Source organism: Copadichromis virginalis, linkage group LG15, assembly GCF_057382275.1.
Source record: "Copadichromis virginalis isolate Kocher_CV1m ecotype Utaka linkage group LG15, C_Virginalis_male_GT1.1, whole genome shotgun sequence".
In the NCBI taxonomy this organism is placed as follows: Eukaryota; Metazoa; Chordata; class Actinopteri; order Cichliformes; family Cichlidae; genus Copadichromis; species Copadichromis virginalis.
The window spans coordinates 22,863,860-22,885,699 of record NC_140632.1 but is presented as its reverse complement, the minus strand read 5'-3'; the positions used below and the strand labels follow the sequence as shown (position 1 = coordinate 22,885,699).

General features: G+C 41.8%; 4 protein-coding genes across 9 annotated transcripts; 1 reads left to right on the top strand and 3 right to left on the bottom strand.

Moving 5' to 3' along the window:
• batf3 (basic leucine zipper transcription factor, ATF-like 3) lies at positions 1-2,906 on the bottom strand. The gene is made up of 4 exons (XM_085432534.1): positions 2,099-2,906; positions 1,651-1,755; positions 632-676; positions 1-455 (listed from the first exon to the last, which is right to left on the bottom strand). Exons 1-4 carry the CDS (start codon positions 2,171-2,173, stop codon positions 312-314), a joined length of 369 nt encoding a protein of 122 aa, XP_085288660.1. The 5' UTR covers positions 2,174-2,906; the 3' UTR covers positions 1-311.
• A 69-nt stretch (positions 2,907-2,975) lies between these two features.
• On the bottom strand, positions 2,976-11,280 carry nsl1 (NSL1 component of MIS12 kinetochore complex). 2 transcript variants are annotated; one of them, XM_085432531.1, is made up of 6 exons: positions 11,013-11,280; positions 9,372-9,444; positions 9,134-9,267; positions 8,823-8,877; positions 4,043-4,110; positions 2,976-3,949 (listed from the first exon to the last, which is right to left on the bottom strand). In XM_085432531.1, exons 1-6 carry the CDS (start codon positions 11,202-11,204, stop codon positions 3,692-3,694), a joined length of 780 nt encoding a protein of 259 aa, XP_085288657.1. In that variant the 5' UTR covers positions 11,205-11,280; the 3' UTR covers positions 2,976-3,691. The 2 variants fall into 2 exon arrangements, with proteins under 2 accessions (XP_085288657.1, XP_085288658.1); XM_085432532.1 differs by having other exon boundaries at positions 9,134-9,264; positions 11,013-11,279.
• Positions 11,281-11,317: 37 nt separating this feature from the next.
• tatdn3 (TatD DNase domain containing 3) lies at positions 11,318-17,413 on the top strand. 4 transcript variants are annotated; one of them, XM_085432529.1, is made up of 10 exons: positions 11,318-11,464; positions 11,612-11,644; positions 11,867-11,940; positions 12,374-12,458; positions 13,513-13,575; positions 15,404-15,513; positions 15,946-16,001; positions 16,070-16,182; positions 16,273-16,353; positions 16,441-17,413. In XM_085432529.1, exons 1-10 carry the CDS (start codon positions 11,408-11,410, stop codon positions 16,573-16,575), a joined length of 807 nt encoding a protein of 268 aa, XP_085288655.1. In that variant the 5' UTR covers positions 11,318-11,407; the 3' UTR covers positions 16,576-17,413. The 4 variants fall into 4 exon arrangements, with proteins under 4 accessions (XP_085288655.1, XP_085288656.1, XP_085288653.1 ...); XM_085432530.1 differs by having other exon boundaries at positions 16,260-16,353; positions 16,441-16,505; XM_085432527.1 differs by having other exon boundaries at positions 16,273-17,413.
• A 315-nt stretch (positions 17,414-17,728) lies between these two features.
• On the bottom strand, positions 17,729-21,836 carry spata45 (spermatogenesis associated 45). Of its 2 annotated transcripts, none has more exons than XR_014915193.1 (2): positions 19,343-21,836; positions 17,729-18,734 (listed from the first exon to the last, which is right to left on the bottom strand). XR_014915193.1 is itself a non-coding variant. In XM_085432535.1 (2 exons), the coding sequence occupies exons 1-2, from the start codon at positions 20,087-20,089 to the stop codon at positions 18,715-18,717; spliced, it is 261 nt and encodes an 86-aa protein (XP_085288661.1). In that variant the 5' UTR covers positions 20,090-21,836; the 3' UTR covers positions 17,729-18,714. The 2 variants fall into 2 exon arrangements, 1 of the variants encoding a protein (XP_085288661.1); XM_085432535.1 differs by having other exon boundaries at positions 19,849-21,836.
• Positions 21,837-21,840: the final 4 nt, after the last annotated feature.

The following is a 21,840-nucleotide window of genomic DNA, read 5'->3' as shown; positions in this document are numbered from 1 at the left end:
AATGAGTCAGTATTTTATTCTGATCACAACAAAGATAACAATATTACACTGACGTTGCTTTTCGACTGATAGCTTCGTATTTGCTGCAGCTCAGGTCTGCTCTCAGTAACATGATCAGCTCTATAACAGCACCACCAGAGGACGCTCTTCACCTGGATTTCAGATCAGCAGCAGCTCGAACCTGTTGCATCGTCACTGTGTGTAAGCGTGGTGAACAGCGCTCTCTAGAGGTTCACTGCAGCATTACAGAGACACCAACTCTCAGATACATTCAGAAGTTTAACTCGTCTTCAGAGACTTTGTTCCCTGCCTCAAACAGAACGGGCTGCCATGTTCTCGGGCTGCAGGGTGGAAGAGGTGGAGGAGGCAAAGGAGCAGTGCATGATGGGACAGAAGGGCTCGTGGGCTCTAAGAGCTTCGGTCAGCAGGTGCTGCTCCTCTGACAGAGAATCCACCTGGAGATGAATTCACTCTGTTACTGCTGTGTAAAAGCAATGGAGGTACACCAGAACTATTTGCTTTCATTTCTGCTGTGTCTTATGCATTTCATACAAACAGGACTTGCTGCTGTTTGTATAAAATAAAATTGTCTATAAAAGACGAACAGAGACAGAATTAGCAGTGTGTTTACCTCTCTCCTCAACTTCCTGTTCCTCTGCTCTAGCAGCTCACAGGCCTGGAGGTGAAGAGGGGGAAACAATGTGGGAAATACATGTTACATTAAAAAACAAAAGCTTTCATATGAATAAAAAAATATATTTATTTGAAAACAAAAGCTAGACTGAACATTTCATCTTTGGGGTATTTTGATTGGGATTGTAACTTTGGAAATGTGATTTTTGCATAGACACATAAATGGGGCTGCCACACATTCATTGCATAAATGCACAATGGGATTTTTATTGCTGCAGTCCCAGCTTGTAAGCACTCAGTCATCTCTGGATTTGAGAATATGGAGACAGAGAAATCAGAGAGCACTCTCCTTGCCCTATTTCAAAAGCCAACAAACAGTCAGGAGACACGCATCACTTTTTTTTTATTAATAAATAAATAAAAAAAAAAGCTATAAAAGTAATATTAATTAACTCAATTTCACTTCATATTTTTATCCCGGTGGTCCACATGTAAATTTGCTCTTCAACTGACAGTTTGCTTTAAACCAGCAGCTTCAAGCAAGAAAGGACCTGTCAAAATACTCACTCTAGTTTATCAGCCACATACAGCCCAATTTGATCTGAACTGTAGTAAAACCTAAAACAGTTTGAGAAACAAAACAGCCAGCCAGAAACACTCCAGCTGTAAATCAAAGAAACGTGTTGGCATGGTCGTTGGTTTAACCACCTCACTTTAGCCGATGTGTTATGGTCAGTAACAAGTCTGTAAAGGTGAGCGGGCGGTCATCTGGCTGTGATGAAATTAACGTCTCAGACAACCAGTCTCAAAGACACAATCTGTTCTCAGTGACTTGCAAAATAAACCTTCATGGAGGAAAAAAATACAGTGCAAAAAATATTTGCAACATTTTGCAAACCTGTTAAGAGCCCAAAAATAGACCTTTTGGTGGGCCACTTTGGGCCCAAGTGCCATATGTTTGACACACCGACTTAATGCATATATCAGAATCTGATCAGCAGAAATACGTTCACCCACCTCGTGCAGCAGGTCGGCTCTCTGAGTTTGTCTTTTGCGGCTCTTCTGAGCTGCAACTCTGTTCTTCTCTCTCCTCTTCATCCTCCGCCCCTCATCCTCCGAACACTGACACAAACAAACAAACACTATAATCCGTTGACACGTTCTACAATTGTGATATTTTACGTCTCGTTTTTTACTGCTTAACCAGAGTTTGTTTGTGCAGATTCATGTGAGGACACTGGCAGCGTTACATCACATATCTGCCTATTTCTCACACAACCTCCATGTGAAGCACCGAGGGCGACCATAGCGATATCAGCCTATATACACAAGATGATGTTTTAAACCATCTTTAAAACTTCTTGACCCTTGACCTCCCCGTGGATTAATAGGAAGGTAAACAGTAAAAAAACAAACCTAAATGTACACGTGTTAAGAAAAAACACGATGACGTGATCTTTCTTACCTCCCATCCTTCACAGAGCTGGTTGGTGCTGATGTTATTCTGTTGAGACTGGCATGAAAAACCAGAGACTGACATCACAGGCTTTAAAATCAAAACCTAAAAGGAAAGACGACGGTGTTCTTAACACTGGTTCTGTCAGGAGACTGATAGGTGTGTGTGTGTGTGTGTGCTGGGCACTGAGTCCAGTCAAGTTCAAACACACTGGGTAGAAAACTAGCTCGAGTTTCACTTCAGCTTACTTTTCAATTTCGCTGCCTTTTTTAAAGAAGTGGCGAGCACAGTTAATGTAAGTCACGTGACTTGTGGGGCCCCATGGTTAACCTGTATTTAGCATATGGAAGAAGTCTGTCTTCAGGACTACCAGACAGCCAACTGAGATAATCAACAGACGAAGCAGATTCTATTTAAAAACAACAAACTGGTGAGACGCAGGACTTTCACCCTGGAGGTTAGGGTTCAGCTACTGTTTACACTCACACATTAGATTTATGCACCAAAACTATTTGGTTAGATTTACAGAATGAAATGTTGTGCATTAAAATACACACTTCTTCCATTCATAAACATGTTTTAAAGTTTCTGTTTTTACTGTGCGCACAGATCATTCCCATATTCTGCAGGTGACAACTATAAATCCACTACTTACAGTTTCTCTCAGTTAAAGTTTTGAAAAACAGAAAAGGGATTTAAAGAGTTATGACATAACAATATATTTAACTAAGCCGACAGCTTTTACGGAGTTTTAACCATAAATTTAAGGTTTATGAAGCTCTTTAAAGTGGATTAAAGTGACCACAAAGTGACCAATATGAGAAAGAAGTACAAGCAAAGCCCCTGGAATTGTATTATATACACATCATGCACAAGATAACAGAAATGACATAAATGATTTCATTTGATTCAACACTAATCAGTTTTTCCTTTACAAAAATCAATTTAGACTAACAAATGAACAAATCTGATGCTGATCAAGTTGAGATAATATGCAAAAACATGCTGCACGTAACTCCACAAGATTAAACCTCTGATGCTACTTTAGTCCTTGCAAGTGGACAAACAAATCAGCCAGTTTGAGGTATTTTTATTTGTGCTTTTGACTTGCCAAACAGTATCTCTGTTGCCGCCCACACATGGAACTGAAACTTCTGTTTGGCTTCATGGAAAAGAATGATCATGTTTACACTTATTAATTTCAGCCACAGACTGGATATTAAAAAGGGATGTATCCACTTTGACACAATCTGGTATATTTTAAGGCCCCAGTGTTGCTATTTTGGCCACCACAGTGCTGGTGAAGTGCTGACAAAGAGAGCAGTGAAAAGTTTTTGGCTAAGTTTGGACGGCAAGCTGCATACAGACACAGACCAGATCATACTAAAGCTAAACCTTGTACAATTGTTAAAGAGGGTGGAGCAGGTTACAGAGAGCAAAAGATTTTTGTAGCAGCTTGTAAAGCACATTTATTTCCGCTGTAAAGTTAGACATTTTAATGTGGGAGTCTATGGATGTGCTGGCTCTTGGGATCAGCCAAGTGGCCATTAGAGGAACTGCAGTGTTTGGGAATTTCACACTGGTTTAATGTTTCTTGAAGTGTCACTCGAGCTTGTCCTCTCCCACGCAGCACTCTGGTTTCTTGGCTTGGGGCACATAGCCCTCTGCGGCTGCTGCTTCCTCTACAGCTCTCTTGATTGGTTGCTTGTTTCCCATGGCTCTTTTCGCAGGAGGAAAAGGAGCCTCTGATTGGTCATTAAAACCAAACACTTCTCTGTGTATCTCCAGAGAGGCTTGGCTGGGTTTCATTTTGAGGATTTCGCATAGGCCTTCAACTTGTGTTTGCAGAGTGTTGATTGACTGTAGAAAAAAAATATGTGAGTAATGACTCCATACATGAAGGTGTGACTCTATACATGAAGGACAACTTGCTAAGAGCTTTCAGTGTGTTACCTTTATGACCTGGATGGCCTGCTTTACCACACTAGGAGCGGCTGCTGTCAAATCATTCATGATGTTCTCTGGTAAAACACACAAGAACGGCTCTGTTATCGAGGGTAAACTGCACGTCAGCTGTGTCTACAGTTAGTCTTGTCTGTCTGCTTAGGCATTGTGGAGATTTGCTGCAAAATAAAAAGAACTGTCCACACTGATTTAACACAAAGAATATCACAAAATAGTCACAGAATCATTGGAAATACTGAAACTAAACTTACTCTAGGTGTGTGCAGAAGGGAATACTGTCTGGTATAAAATTAGTAAGGAAACAGTGACTATATCTGGACAAATACTGCGGTTTTATTTATATAGGACTGGATCGAAACAACAGTTACCTTGAGTTAAAGACCCTACAATAATACAGAGAAAACCCAACAATCAAACAACCACCTACAAGTAAGCACTTAGTGACAGTGGGAAGGAAAAACTCCCTTTTAACAAGAAGAAACTGCCAGCAAAACGAGGCTCAGGGAGAGGTGGCCATCTGCTGCGACCGGTTGGGGGTGAAGGTAAGAAGACAGGACATACTGTGGAAGGCAGCCATTGATGAATAACAACTAATGATTAAAAGTAAACTGGTGGAAGAACTCATCTATTTATACACCATATAAACATATCTGCTTGAGCCATTTGCTCCTCAAGCATCATTTATCGTTTTCAAGCTAATGTTGATTCAAATTTATTTTAAAGCGATTGATTCGGCGGCTGTGGCTCAAGAAGTAGGTCATGTACTAATTGGAAGGCTCCAGTCTTCATCTCCAAGAATCAATGGGAAATATACTGAATCTCAAGTTTCACAGAATGATAAAATGCACTAACACGTAGGAAAACGTGAAAGTGTGTAAATGAGTGATACCTTATATATGTATGACTGATAAAAATTTTGAGTGGCAAAATAAGGTAGAAAATTCTGTGCATTTACCATTTAAAGTGGTGCTCTATATATATATATATATATATATATATATATATATATATATATATATATATATATATATGTGTGTGTGTGTGTGTGTGTGTGTGTGTGTGTGTGTGTGTGTGTGTGTGTGTGTGTGTGTGTAGCGGAAGGGGCTACATGAATAGGATGACGGACCTATGGATTCTTCGATACCCAACATCCACAATGACGGCGAAACAACTAGTAGCTCAGTGTTCCAACATTCGAAAGAAGGGACTGCTCTCACAGCTAGAGATTGACGAGGTACAACACAAATGCTACGGCAAGGAGGAGTCAGGACGCCAGGTCAGGGGGGAGATATCATCACCCGCACCCGAGATTGGGTACATAGCCCCAAGTGCGATAGGAGAAGGATCGTTGAGTGTGAGAGGAACTGACCTGAAAAATAGGATAGCTTGAAACCTGGATCCCCCGTAGCTGGTTACCAAGATTACGTGAAGTACCCTCAGAAAGTCTGCTAGATGATGTTAATGCAGCACTACGGACAATACCTACAACCACAATTACCGACACTAACAAGCTGATCTACAATACGGCAGCAGTGATCAGTGAGATGCTTGGCTACAAGTTGAACAGCCACAAGGGGCAGTACCCTCCATGGAGAAGGAGGCTAGAGGGCAAGATCAAAGTAGCACGGAGGGAGGTTAGCCAACTAACGGAGTTGCAGAAAGCTGCGACAAAGAAGGTGCATAAGAAATACAGCAAGCTGTCCATACCTGAGGCCTTGGAAACTGCCAAGCAAAGACTCACAGCCTTGGCCAGCCGCTTGAGGAGGTACACCAGAGAGATAGAAGGCAGGAGAATAAACCAGCTGTTCTCCACAGAACCAGCAAAGGTGTACTCTCAGTGGCAAGGGAACAATAATAAGAGAACAGCACCACCAAGGCTGGAGACGGAGCAATACTGGAAGAGCATATGGGAGAAGGACGCAACCCATAACGGCAATGCTCAGTGGCTAGTGGATCTGAGGGCAGACCACAGCGACCTCCCTGAACAGGGTCCAGTAACCATCACAGTGGCAGATATCCAAGAAAGGGTCTCCAGTATGAAGAGTTGGACAGCACCAGGGCCCGACATGGTTCACGCCTACTGGCTAAAGAAGCTGACTGCACTCCACGAGCGTCTGGCAGCACAAATGAACCAGCTGCTAGTTAACGAGAGACACCCGGAATGGCTAACTGAAGGTCGGACGGTCCTGATCCCCAAGGACCCCAAGAAGGGACCGGTCCCCTCCAACTACCGACCAATAACCTGCCTCAGTACTACATGGAAGCTCCTGTCAGGCATCATATCGGCTAAGATGAACAGGCACATGGGTCAATACATGAGTGGGACACAGAAAGGAATTGGCAAGAATACCAGAGGCGCAAAACACCAGCTACTGGTAGACAGAACAGTCAGCCGAGACTGCAAGACCAGACTGACCAACCTGTGCACTGCCTGGATTGATTACAAGAAGGCCTATGACTCAATGCCCCACAGCTGGATACTGGAATGCCTAGAATTGTACAAGATCAATGGGACCCTAAGAGCCTTCATCAGGAACTCAATGGGGATGTGGCGTACAACACTAGAGGCCAACTCCAAGCCCATAGCACAAGTCACCATCAAGTGCGGGATCTACCAAGGAGATGCTCTGTCCCCACTGCTGTTCTGCATAGGCCTGAACCCCCTCAGTGAGATCATTAACAAGACTGGCTACGGATACCGACTACGGAACGGAGCAGTTGTCAGCCACCTCCTGTACATGGATGACATCAAGCTGTATGCCAAGAGTGAACGAGACATCGATTCACTGATCCACACTACCAGGCTATACAGCAATGACATTGGAATGTCGTTCGGACTGGAGAAGTGTGGTCAGATGGTAACAAAGAGAGGGAAGGTAGTCAGAACTGAGGGGATTGAACTACCAGAAGGCAACATTGCAGACATAGAGGACAGTTACAAGTACCTGGGGATCCCGCAGGCAAATGGGAACCATGAAAAGGCCGCTAGAAAGGCTGCAACCACCAAGTACCTGCAGAGGGTCAGGCAAGTCCTGAGGAGTCAGCTGAATGGTAAGAACAAGATCCGGGCCATCAACACGTACGCCCTGCCCGTGATCAGGTACCCTGCTGGGGTAATAGGCTGGCCAAAGGAGGAGATAGAAGCCACTGACATAAAGACAAGAAAGCTCCTTACCATGCATGGAGGGTTTCACCCCAAGTCCAGCACCCTGAGGCTGTACGCTAAGCGGAAGGAAGGGGGCCGGGGACTGGTGAGTGTCAGCACCACAGTCCAGGATGAGACAACGAACATCCAAGAATACATTGGGAAGATGGCCCCAACTGACCGAGTGCTCAGTGAATACCTCAGGCAGCAGAAACCCAAGAAAGAGGAGGGAGACGAGGAACCATCATGGAAGGACAGGCCCCTGCACGGTATGTACCACCGGCAGATAGAGGAGGTGGCTGATATCCAGAAATCCTACCAGTGGCTGGACAAAGCTGAACTGAAAGACAGCACAGAGGCACTAATCATGGCAGCACAAGAACAAGCTCTGAGTACAAGATCCATAGAGGCTGGGGTCTATCACACCAGGCAAGACCCCAGGTGCAGGCTGTGTAAAGATGCTCCAGAGACAATCCAGCACATAACAGCAGGGTGCAAGATGCTAGCAGGCAAGGCATACATGGAACGCCACAACCAAGTGGCTGGCATAGTGTACAGGAACATCTGTGCCGAGTATAACCTGGAAGTCCCGAGGTCAAAATGGGAGATGCCCCCAAGGGTGGTGGAGAATGACCGAGCTAAAATCCTGTGGGACTTCCAGATACAGACGGACAAAATGGTGGTGGCTAACCAACCGGACATAGTGGTGGTAGACAAACAGAAGAAGACGGCCGTAGTGATCGATGTAGCGGTTCCGAATGACAGCAATATCAGGAAGAAGGAACACGAGAAGCTGGAGAAATACCAAGGGCTCAGAGAAGAGCTCGAGAGGATGTGGAGGGTGAAGGTAACGGTGGTCCCCGTGGTAATCGGAGCACTAGGTGCGGTGACTCCCAAGCTAGGCGAGTGGCTCCAGCAGATCCCGGGAATAACATCGGAGATCTCTGTCCAGAAGAGCGCAGTCCTGGGAACAGCTAAGATACTGCGCAGGACCCTCAAGCTCCCAGGCCTCTGGTAGAGGACCCGAGCTTGAAGGATAAACCGCCCGCAGGGGCGTGCTGGGTGTTTAAGTTTATATATATATATATATATATATATATATATATATATATATATATATAAACATTTTTCATGGCAACTGTATGAATGACTGTGTGACCTGCGATACTACAGTAAAACTATTGTTATCGCTTCATGAGTCATCTACAACCTGCCGATATGTTTTTATTCACAGCCTTTGCTTCATTCTACTAAAAACGGTGAACAAGAAGTACTGATGTGTTTAGGTATTTCACTTCAGTGATGCTGAAACTTTCATGTCTGCCTTGAAAAAGAACCAGTTCTTCCTAAATGCACTTTAAAATAGCAAACACCCCCTCACTGAACAAAGGGCGCTTTATGTGTTTTTCTTTTTGACTCTACACGTAACCATAAGATGTCTAAATTTACTCTCCAAAGTAAGACAGTAACACTGTCCTGAGCCAGCAGTACAGCACTCTGTAGCTGGTGCTCAGCAATTCAAGTCAGCTGCAGGTGAACAGTCACTGGTATACCTGTAAAGATTTGGGGAAGAAGCTAAAATAAAAAATGTCTGTGTCTATAGAAATGATCAGAGGCTACTACCTTGATCAGGATCTTTGACCACCTCTTGAGGTTTGATGGCCTGCTCATACAGCCCCTGAAACATGAAACAGTTTGTTTCAATCTTTAGACAAATATCTGTTCATGAAAGATTCTGTGAAATCTATAATTAGCAATAAACATTTTATCAATGATAGAAAATACTCTTTGCTTTGAAAAACACTTGCCACTTTTGCACTTTAGTTATTCAATATATTTGTTTATTTTTATACAAAAAACTCAAATTGAGAGTAATGCACAATAATCAGAGCTGGTAAATCAAAAAATAAACAAGGAGAAAAAAAAAGCCCCACCATGATTTTCCGTTCAGCCTTGAGGGCATGCACCACATGAGGAAGGATCTTTTTGGGGAATGTACGGCGCCTTCTTGTGGTCTCAACAATAGTATCGTCCAGGAGGCTTTCCAGATCTACAGCTTCATCCTCTGCTGAGGGTGTTGGTGGTAGAGAAACAGACAGCATAGTTGACTTAATAAAGCTTTCCTTAAAATATAATAATTGAAACAAGAGTATGAAAAGGGCGAAGGATCACCTTCATCATCGGGCGCCTCCTCCCAAGGCCGTCCATTCACCAACACGTTAGCCTGAACAGCAGCCTCAAAATTCTGCACAGTTTCAAATAAACAAACACACAATCAGTGGCAACACACATTAAAATATGATGTCAGCTGTTCAACTGCAGCAGGATCAGATCAATTTGATAACGTTTCTATTTTGGTCAACACAGGAAGCCATATTACACTTTATTTTGCAGGACTGTCCTGATTAATCTAGTCCCAAAGAAGACTACCAGGATCATTTTCAGGAAACTCTGTTGCTGTTATTATATGAACACTGTACAGTCCTCCATACAAAGGTCAAACGTTGATCACAGTTGTTTCTGTACTTAGTTTACATGAAGCTTAAAGTGGGCTACAAATAATCTGCACAACTGAAACACTGTTTTCCCCAAATTTCCATGAAAACTTGGTTTCTTCTGCTGCAGCGTGATGATGATTCAGTATGAAGCACATAGCTCGAAATACGTGGGATGCACTTACTGTGTACTTAAAATAATAGTGTGATAAAAAGACTAAAACAGTCATGCCTGTCTTTGAGGATTTAGTCAGTGCAAAAACTGACACGAGTCACAACATAAACTTCAAACGCTGCGTTGGTTACAATAAAATAATTCGTTAGAATACTGACAGCCGGCAATATCTGTAGATTGTAAGTTTATAACGCAAGTATCCACACAGCAGTCAGCACAACTTAAAACACAAAACAAACAAACACACAGTATTTACACACTCTCCATTTAATTATTCTCCATCCTAGAGCATTTAGACTACCCCTAAGTGAAATTTAGTACTGTCACCATATCAGATTTCCTCTATGTAATTAAAAAAAAAAAAAAAAATCACCATAGTGGCATTTTTTCAGCTGTCTGTCTGTTGTCTCTTTTTGGCACAGACAGTCTGTAATCATAGGTGCATAAAGGATTTGTAAAAATAACTAGATCAAAAAAATGGGGTCATCACAGCATATCATCTGTCTCCATCTCATCCTAACCCATGCAGCCTCATCTTCTCTTCAACTCCATCTTCAACATCCATTGTCCAATAGAGCCATTATCCCTCCTCTGCACTTTTCCACACCATCTGTACCTCACCTTTCCAACTTTGTCTCAAAATGCTCAACCTGAGCTGTCCTTCTGATGTACTTATATCTAATTTTGTCTCATCACGTTCAACTATCATCTTTTTCCACCTCTCGCGTGCACTGTCCATTTCTTTGAAAGGTGACCCCAGGTATTTAGGCTCCTCTACCTTCGCTACATCCGCTCCTTGCATCTTCGCTGCTACACCTGCCTTCCTCTCATCCACACATATCTATCCTGTCTTGCTTCAACTGACTTTCCAGAGCATACCTCCATTTCCCCTCTTCCACCTACTCTCAGTGTGGTCTGCTAACATCACAGCCCACAGACACTAATGCCTGACCTCATAACTATTACTGGTGAGCTTAACAGATGTGGCTTAATAATATCAAGCTGTAAAGTATATATGCAAAGATTTTATAAATACGCCTTCATTAAAACAACTATCAGCGGCCTGGCATCTACAGTTTAGCATTGCCCACATCATGTTCAGTTACAGTCAATCCCAAAATGTGAGAAAGGACTCGGACTCACTGCCAGCAGCTCCTGCAGTAAAACTCGCTTCGTCTCCTCCGGAAAGTCCTCCGGCTGCCCGTCCAGAGCCGTCTTTAAAAGTTCTTTGTATTTGTTCACCTGCTCACTTACTACTTTCTTCGAGGTTACCTGGACCCTGTACTCTGGATTTGTTTCCTCACTTGGTAAGATTTCACTCTCTACAGCCTCCATCTTTACCGCCAACTTGTTTATATTTTTTTTTAACGCAACCCGGAACTGAACAGAAACGAACCGGTCCTTCTACCATAAATGACCGTGAAGGAACAACGTTTATTTCTGGAGGAGTGTTCCGGGATGGTTGTTAGCTATGCTACTAACGCAGAGAAGTTATTCTAATATTATTTGGTCTCTTAGCTTTTATTTGTTGATTTTCAATGGAGAATGGCTTCGTTGATTGTCACTGTCATATCTCGGCTCATGAGTTTGAAGAGGTAAATTGTCACATGTTGGAAATTATCCGTCACCTCTTCATGAACTGCAGGAAATTTGGAGCATTATTTACTCTTTTTATTTACAGTCTGATTACAGCTCCTAGCTTTATATATACTACTCAAATATAGCCTTTCTTTTACTTTTAGGATTTCGAGGATGTGATCCTGAGGACGAGGGAGGTAAGCATAATGAATTCCTTTTATACCTTCACATATGCCTTACAGATCTTGGCCATTTGAAACCTGTAGATATTTTCAGAGCCATTTGGAAATACAGCCTGAAACTACAGATGAAGAAAACGTGTAGTTGTATGTTTCATCTTGTTTCACACAAGTACAATAAGTGCAGTTTAATATAATATTTAAAATAGTAAGCATGCAGTTATGTGTGTCTATGTGTAGGCTGGTGTGAAGACTCTGGTTGCAGTTACAGAAGAAGTCGGAGAGTTTGCCCGAGTTCTCCAGCTGCAGGAAAGGTCTGCACGTCTGCAAAGCACATTGTCTGTCTCACAAACATATATTATGCTGCTTGCTTTTTATTGAGAGGACACCAAATTGAAGAAAAACGACATCAACAGCATAAAGCCTAAAAGAATCATTAAGCTGAAATAAGACAGGAGAAAAAGAGACAAAATTTCAGTTATTTGCTGATGAAATAAATACAACTATCCAGGAACTTAGGTGCAACTAAAGGTTAGGTTTTCTGAACTAATATTTGTATAGTAAAAGTACACAGACACACTGAGGTGCGCTCACAGTAAGAACAGAGCTTGTGTTACTTTTCCTCTAAAGTCAGTCATGCAGAGTGTAAAGAAAACAAATGTGTATATACTGTTCTGCACAGCTGTTCACAGCTGGAAAGCATTGCATTTATTATCTTTGATGTTATGTTGAATTCCTTTCTCACAGCTATCCAGATCTCGTGGCTCCGTGTTTTGGCATCCATCCGCTGCAGGCTGCCGAGGGCCCTCAGCAGCGCAGCGTGAAACCTCAGGTAGTGAACCAATGTGTAGCGCATCTGTCTTTTAAATATTTTACTTAAATAATCATGAAAAAATGGGAAGGAAATCTGTATCCAGACTGTATCCAGTGATTCATATAGTTTGCTTACTATGGTAGAAATCTGCTTTAATTCTTCATGGCAGCAATTCAACCAGGTGCTTGAAGTATTCCTCAGAGATTTTGGTCCAAGATAGCATTATCCATCCAGTACAGATTTGTTGGCTGCAGATCCATGATATGAATCTCCTGTTCCACCGCACCACACCCTAAAGTGCTCTGTTGGATTGAGATCTGGTGACTGTGGAGGACATTTGCATACATGTTCAAGAAACTAGTTTGACAAGGATGTACCAACCAGCTTGAAGCAACCATCAACAGACAGGCACACTGTGGTCATAAAGGGATGGAAATGGTCAGCAACAGTAATCAGAAAGGCTGTGATGTTTAAAGGATGTTCAATCTGTTCTAAGGTGGTGCAACGTGTCAAACCATTACACCACCGCAGACTTGAACAGTTAATACAAGGCAGGATCCATTTCATGTTGTTTATACCAAATTCTGGCTTTCTGTTTTTCAAATTTATTGTTGTTTAATTTTAGCGTCAGTTTTCCTTTCTTCGCTGACGGGAGCGGCAGCCCATCAGAAACAGAATGCTTATTAATCCCTAAGGAAATGATGTAATCAGACCACCATTGTGGTCTTCTGCTACGCATTTGCTTCAAGTATCTGTGAGTGCGTGTCTGTGTGCTCAGAGATGCTCTTCTGCACACTTTAGCTATAACAAGTGGTTGTTTGAGTTATTGTTGCAGCAGTCTGGCCATTCTTCTTTGATCACTGTCATTAACTTCACATTTAAACTCACAGAACTGCTGCACACTGGTTGTTTTCTTCTTTTCAGACTATTCTCTGTAAACCCTGAAGATGGTGTGGGAAATTTCCAGTAGATCAGTGTTTGCTGAATACCCAGAAAAATATTTTTTTAATGTTTTTTTTTTTTTTTTTTTCTTTTTTAAACCTCACCTTTAATAAAGAAATATGTTCTACAGGATCTGGACGTCGCCCTTCCACACTTCTATAATCACAAAGAACGCCTGGTCGCTGTTGGAGAGGTAGACTTTTAACCTCTAACTGAACCTTATAATAATCTCTTTTATTAAACTATTTTTAATTTTTCTGCGGATTTAATAAAACATGTTTATATGTCTAAGCTAAACGTTTTTTTAAATTGACTAAGAAGTGTGCTGCATCTCAGACTCCATGAAATGGAGCTCAGTAGGAAAAAGTTTAACCAAAGTTTTATATAATAAATAATTCCATGACTGGAAGACTTCATAGATAATTTAAGTTATATCAGCTTCTGAAGGCTTAAGGGTGGTCATGGATTCAACTGTTACAAACACACACACTAACACACACTGTGTCTGCCCCATGTTAAAAAAATCTTTACATTGTTAACGTAACCTGTCTTGAAGCAAAGCAGATTAAACTTGTTAAAAGCCCCGATTTACCTGCTAATCTCGCTTGTAAGAAAAGGTTAATGCACACGGTCAGTAACAATCTTTCTCAGGCTCACAGACAGTCACACACACTAACTGCTCTCCAGCAGGCGCTGATGGTGCAGGGAATTTCTACATGGTCTCAATGAGGAATGTGTGTTTTTTCAGCACATTTCAGGCGTCACAGGGCTAAATCGACACTCTCCTACTGCTGTTTCCAGCTGTTGGATTAGGTTGGAGACGTAGAGCTCCATCCTCTGCTTCACTGAGCACATTTTAGTTCAGCTACAGTTTGAATCTGTAACCTTTTCCCTCATATCTGGTCTGGCAGTTTTTTCTTTAATCTGCGGATGCTTGAGTGGTTGAGGGTACTTTGTGGTTTTAGGTTGAGCAATCAAACCAGTTTGACTCGACTTCATTTGGACATAAGCTCTGTGAGAACTGACTCACTTGAGAGATGGCGACTTAAACCTCTTCCTTGCCAGAGGCTCATGCACCAGAGCAGGTGTCAGTTTTTAAGGTGGCACACACAAATCCAATGTAGCATTTGGTGCGCCTCATTTCTGTTTCTTATAGAAATTTCTTATGTTTCTTCTCTTATGAAACTTAATCAGTAACGATTCACTGACATAGATCAAAGTTGAGAGTTTAAAGAGCGAACCTGAGACCAAGGTTTAGTTTCTACCGTAGCATGCATAAACCCTTTGAATACTGAACTTGTAGATCAGTGCGTTAAATGTTTATGTCAAGTTAATGGTGAGCATTAAGATGCTAGTCTGAGTGTACCTTTTCAGGAAATGAAATTTTGATTAAATTTGTTCTAAAAACGACTTAAAATTTGGAACGATCATAGTGAAAAAGAAATGCAAAGTGATTCTGGTCTTCTAAAACTTTTCCTACATTAATAGTAGTCTGGGATGGGATGACTGATTAAAAGAAAATGTATTTATTTTTTACGATTTGGGCTTGGGGTGTGTAAGGTCCTACTTTCAAATCCCGGATCAGCCCCAAACTTTTACGTACTCTTAAAGGGTCCAGGGGATGAGGGAAATATCTAAAGGAGACGTGGGAGGCAAAATGGTTAAATTAAAGGGTTTTATTAATGTTTTTATTAGTAATTCAACTAAAAGAGACGGACAAGCCCTATCACATTTTAAAGAAGGAAAACGACAAAACCCAGTAGTTGGTCAATAAACTGAAAAGTAAGTCAAAAAAGGGTTAGTCACCGAAACACACTCCTCTCCACAGAGCAGGCCACCTACAAAACCCAACAAGGCTCTTTGGCACTAGACCTCACCTGTCTCTGGTCCTAATTGCTGATTAGAGTCAGCTGTGCAAAAAGGGTGGCACCTACGGTAGGAGAGAGCAGGACACACCCACACAAGTTCAATTTCACAGGAGGCCCTGCTAGGGCCATAACAGCCTTCTTTTAATTTTTCAGATTGGTTTAGACTTCACTCCCTGGTGCGCCCCGACTCAGCAGGACAGAGATGACCAAGTGACCGTCTTCATCAAACAGCTCAGCATCGCCAAGGAGCTGGACTTACCTGTGTGAGGACTAATTAAAATAGCTGTTGTTAGAGTTCAAATTCAAGTTCTTTCCCTTTTCACAAATATAACACAGGGTTTATATTTGTGTACTCCACTGTGTTGAATTCCATTGTTTCATTGCTTTAAGGTTTGAACTTTTAAAGTGTTTGAACTTTTAAATGACGGATTTCATTTAACACATTTTAGGACCAAACAAGATCTTATAGCTTAAAGAAGTCCTAGTGCATCAAGACTCAGTGTAAACATGAATGAACAAATCATGCAGAGTCCAAGAATAAAAATAGGAAGCTCACATTGAGCTTTTTACCCCGAGCCTGTGTTTCCCAGAAATAATCAAACAGTCAGTCTGCCGAGCATGCACAAGTCGCTAAGTGAAGGTTTTTAATCCACATAGAAGTCTGTGTAACGTGTCGATTGTGAATTTCTGTTCAGGAACGTCCACTCCAGATCAGCTGCTAGGGTCACGATTGAGACCATGAAGGAACAAGGTGAGTGTTAGATTCCAGCGAACCGTGCCGACATCTGAACATTATCTCATGTTCTGTTTTTCTGTCAGGCATCAGCCGAGCTCTGCTTCATAACTTTGCGGGGAAGCCATCGGTCGCTCTGGAAGGTGTGAAGGCGGGCTACCTCTTCTCTTTTCCCCCCGCCGTCTGCAGAAGCAAACAGGTGAGATGAAAAATGTCGTCCTGTGGAAAAACATTTTTTAACATTTTTTGCTGAGTCACCTGAATAAACAGTTTTAGTACCGCCACACAGAGAGACAAGTTAATCAAGCAGATCCCATTGGAGCACATTTGTCTTGAGACCGACTCTCCTGCCCTCGGGCTTCACCAGCATGTAAGTTTTAAAGGCTTTAAAGTCATCATCATATTGAGACACAGCGCCACAAGTGCAGACATGTTTAATCTGTCTTTTGTCTGCCAGGTGAGGAATGAGCCCGCTAACATCATCCTGCCATGTCGCTACATCGCCGATGTCAAAGGTCTCCCTCCAGAAACTGTTCGGCTGGTCACCGCACACAATGCATACAGACTCTTCCCCAAAGCTAAAACACGCTGACAGTGACATGAGCGTGATTTCGAAATCCAAGGCTCACCCAGTGTGTGACGTCATGGAAAAGATAACTCCCTTTACTACTTAGGGGTGAATCAATTTTTTAATATAAATTTATTTTGCCCAAAACGCCAGAATCTCAGGTTAAACCTCACAAAATTTCAACAACCACCAAACAGCTAAAACAGTAAATGTGAGCAGGAACACGGATTCTGCACAAAGACGTAAACACAAAGCGCGGACCTGCTGACGAATCAGTGAGATGTCGCCTTTCTCACCCGACGACACGGACACGTTCGGGGCTGAAAGCGGTCGCGCTTTGTGTTTACGCCCTTTTTGCGCTGATTCTAAAGCTGTTAGTTTTATCTCTCTCCAAATATATTGACTGAACCAGCAGCAAAAGAAGATCCAAACGCTTCACATAAACAGTGTTGAAGGAAACGGTTTCCAGGGCCTAATCCGTGGATCGACTTCCTCCGAGGCGTGGACGTCTATCAGCAGAGAATGTACCTTCACCTATCAGCAGAGAATGTCCCTTAGTCTGTAACACAGTCAAATATATTCTCAAGCAACATTCAAGCATGCCATTCAGCGTGTTAGTACGAGCTCGGGAGCAGCTTGGGAGAACAAGAAAACAGAGACTGCTTTAGATTGTCTTCCCAAAGTGACTCAACTTTATTCACAAGTACAACAGTTTATATAGAGGGTAAAATTCATGAGACAGCAGATTATCAGTTTAAACCAGTACAGACCAAGATAAGGGAGCGTCTTCCTGCCCATGGGTGAAGAAGCATCCTTTGTGTAGTGTATCAGTTCAGCTACAATTGTGATTATCTCAGCGACATATTTTCAAGGCACAAAATAAAGAGTTCTTTCATTAGTGAAATCTGAAACAAACCATTTGGCCTTCAACAGGCGTCTAAAAGATTAAGAAACTAATGTAGCTGAGGGAGTGATCTCTGTGGTATTTCAACCTTGTACCAGCCTGTGATTCTCACACATCAATTCTTGGGTCAAAGAGAAAAACACTGAAACAAAAGGGGCCTTATTAAATGACAGAGTTTTCCTGCATAATGTCACTATAAAACAATATCCAGTAAATGCTACCATGGTACTAAAATACCTAACAAGTGTCATGAATTCACTCTGACTTTTGCCGTTTTGCTTCCACCACGATAAAATCACACTTCATGCACAGCTCTCTCTCTCTCTCTGTACTGTTTTCTGCATTATTCGCTTGCTTGTTACGCACAAGTCTACCGTTGTTTACAGCGCTGTCGGCCGCTGTTTCCCCCCCCCCCTTTAATTACTTCCAAAAAGAAAACGTAATTTCTGCCGTTCAAATAGGCTTCTGAACAAATTTAAACTTTTTAAATTATGCAAAACGCTTAGCCGTGTCTCTAATAAAACCTCTGTAACTTCAGAGGTAATGTTCATATGTTGATTAATGTTTTTCTTTCGTTTTTGATCTACTGCAGCATATTTTTATAAAATCCCAGGCCAGGAAAATCACCTTCATGTTTTTCTGTGTTTTATCTTCAGCTACTTTGACACAAAGCCATCTGCTCTGATGCTCACACCTATATATAATATTTCTGACTGTCTGAGGCAAAATTTCCCAGATTCAAATCGAGTCGAATTGAATCGAATCGATTCGGGACCTTGTGAATCGGAATCTAATCGATTCTAGAGATCAGTGACGATGCCCTATTACTACTGTCCGCCTCTCAGTGTTTCACTGCGAGGCTGTGAACTTTTTTAAACACGTGATGAACACTGCTAACGTTTGAATATCAGAAAGGTTTTTCTTTACTTTTGAGGGTTTTTTTTAAGTTTCACACAAGCTAGAAGCTTTTTGCAAAGTCTTGCAGATGATTTTAATAATTAATGAGATGTGTCTTTCTTGATCAAAGCGAGTGATGCATGGAAATTATTTTTTAAAAATGAGTTTTTAATTTCGGTACTGTCAATAACAAGTACAATCAAATCTTTTAAGACCTCATGTGCCATGATCTCCAGCGTATTTGGGGTTTTGTATCACGTCATATATTAGTTGTGAAAATAAAATATTGAAAGTTGCCCCACGTCTGGGTCCCTGGTGTATCTGCAGTATGAGCTCAGGTCATCTTCTAAGGCTGCAGCTCTCTAGACCAGGTGAGTTTTATCTGGAAGAGAAGAGACAGATCTCAGGAGTCAACAGCTGCTCATTTTCTTTTTGATCACTTTATAGAAAATCAAATAATACGGCTGTTCTCAAACTTGTTTTTCAAACGAGTTCTATTGAACATTAACAAAACAATACTTAAGTAGAATTTCAGTTAAATAAAAGCAAGAAGAATAGCATCAGTTTTGTTTTCCTCCATAAATCATTGATACAGCATAGTTCCACCTCATGTTTTTGATAAATATGTTTATGTCAGCCTGATCAAGACATGCAGCAATTAAGTGGTGCACTACAGATTTTAAACTTTAAGCCAGTTAACTACAGTACAAGTGGTAAATTTGCATTAGATGATTGCCTGGGTAAGTGATGTGAAACTCATTTTACTTTGTGGGCCACATACCATCAATTTAACCTTAAGTAGACTGGACTGGTAAGACCACTGCATCAAGTTTTTAACATCAAGCTAATAATAATACGCCTCGTTTTTTACTTTTCCCGTCTACTGTTAGAGAAAGGCATCAGCGTGGCTCCTAGGTGTAAGTAGATTAGTAAGGTGTTGTATGACACATTGTGGGTAAAATCTTTTAATGAGAAGGCTGAGAAACTGACCATGATTCAGGGTTGAGGCTCAGATTTAGCACGTTAAACAGCCATGCTCTCCTTTTCTGCAAAACCATCCAATGAGGTGGAAAGGACCTACTGAGGCTGGGTCTGTCAGCAAAAACATGTGGGCCACATGTTTGACAACAGCAGTCATAAAACAGGTGACCTGTAGGGTCCTAATGTAATGGCATGTGTGCAAACTATCTCTCATTGCTAACATTTCATTTCATTTCTCTGTACTGTGGAGCAAATGAAGGTACTAAACAAATTTCATCTTTAATAACGTAATACGGGAAATTGGAATATCTGGAAAGTGGGATTCTTTGATAAACTAAATAACTGTGGATACAGGTTTGCTGTAGTTTTAAAATATTGAATCTTTCAGCCTTTTAGAATTTAATTACCTAATTAAATATTAATATCTTTAAAGTATTTGGGACAGACACAGTTTCTCGTGTCCATATCAGATCTACAGAAACATTTCTGTAAAATCTTCAGAGAAGCCTTCTTACAGCCCTCCTCGAAGTGCCTTCTCTCCGGGAGCTTGATGGGGGCAGGCCGCTGGGTGCAGGCCTCTCTGCGCTGCGGTCCGCCGGTCAGAGCTGTAAGGAGAACCGAGCTGGACTTCAAGTGACTCCGGTAATGTCTCCTCTGTGATCTCTCCCAGCCCTGCCGGGGGTTCATCTCCACCTGACACCACGTCTCCCTGCTCTGATTCAGCTCCAGCAGAGCCCGATCCTCATACCCGGACATTACTTTTTATCTTTGTAGGAAGTATTAATGTGGACTAGATTTCCTTTCATAAATTATCCAAAGGTAAGCTGTGAGAATGCACTAGTTACCTGGGCAACAAGAAACCGGAAGAGGGGTCTCAAAGATAATTTATTAAGGGAGATGAGCCACTCTGTGCGAGCGAAAGTAGAACATCCCTCGCCTCGAGATTACTAGAATGTGGAGTAAGAATCCCACATCAGATATTAAATTTCAAATTTAGTCGAGGTGTGATCTTAGTTTCCTTTGGTTTTGTTTTATTCTTTAGTTGTCAGGCTTTCATAAAACACTGATACATGAGAAAACAAGCCTTGTACGAGATTCAACCTCAGGTATTCTACAGTCTGCAGAACCTGTAAAGCCAGCTGCATAAAAACAAAATAAATAAAACCAACCACTGTGTATAATTAACGTAGTTGTGACGTCCGGAGTGGACAGAAGTTTGATTAAGCCCACTGAGAAAGAACCTAATAATAATAACTGGGATATTTACAAGCTGGAGATTTATAAATGATTGCAAGCTGAATATTTACACATTGTTCAGTGAAGTCAAACAACACTGCACTGCCATTCATTGGAAAAGAAACACAGAAAGGGCTGTGAAATGTTGCTTGCTTTGCATTTTAAAGTCCAGTAAAGAGATCAGATGCGTGTAGATTTTACTGTAGGTGTGAATCACCTGTAGGATCAGACTTGCTGCGGCATCCAGTCTCACTGGGTCACACTAGGATTAGAGCAGATAATGCTCAGCATATGGACAGGCTACTTTGAGTATATGGAACAGGCAGCGTAGCTACAGACTAAAGGAACACTGATTAGTTTTATATTTTTTCTATCAGTTCTGTTCATCTTTACTTGTATACCATTTACAGTATTAGAGGAAGAACCCCTGCAATCTGATAATCCCCATTAAGGTAGGGCTTGGCGACTGTGGTGAGGAAGAACACTGTTTTATCCACGTCTCCCATAGGCTCAGGGAGGCACAACCATCTGTTGTGACCAAAGAAAGAGGAGTGTAGACAGTGTAAACATAAAATCCACGAGAGAGTGGCCAAACATTAGTCGCATAGAGTAGTGGCATATTAGCAGCAGGAGTAAAAAGAAAAAGAAGGAAATGCTTAGTGCATCATGGGAAGTCTCCCAGCACCCTGGGCATACAACAGCATAAATATCAGGTGAGTCAAGCGTGCCTGCTCCAGCCCTGCTTTAAACAAAGCAGCCTCTACTTTGTTTAAAGCAGGGCTCTAAAAGTAGAGGGTGTGTCTATTGCTCCCAAACTGAGCTGTTTCCACGGGAGAGTCTGACAGTTTAAGGCCGTGTTTCTAGGAGCCGCTGACTATGGTACCGAGAGATCTCACAAGAAGCACAGATTACATGAAAATAACTCACTCATCTAATTTGGTAGAAATTAGAAACAGTCTAACATCCACAAACATTTAAATGATCTCGCGTTACTTTTTTGGTATTAGAAAGCAGATTAAAGAGAAGATGATTTAGTGACGAAACTGACTCGTTTTGACTTCCTAGCAGAGACTTTTCTTTACGTGTGCATCAGAGCTTCCACGGTTACTATTCACACATACGCCCAGACAGGCAGCACTACTAGATACTACTACAAGCTCATGCTGCTCTGCTATTGGCTCATCGTTATCGAAAGGCTTTGTGTCAGAGTCGGCTTAAAAGGTAGAGAGACGTATTGAAACCACCAGACAGGGAGAGAGAGAGAGAGAGAG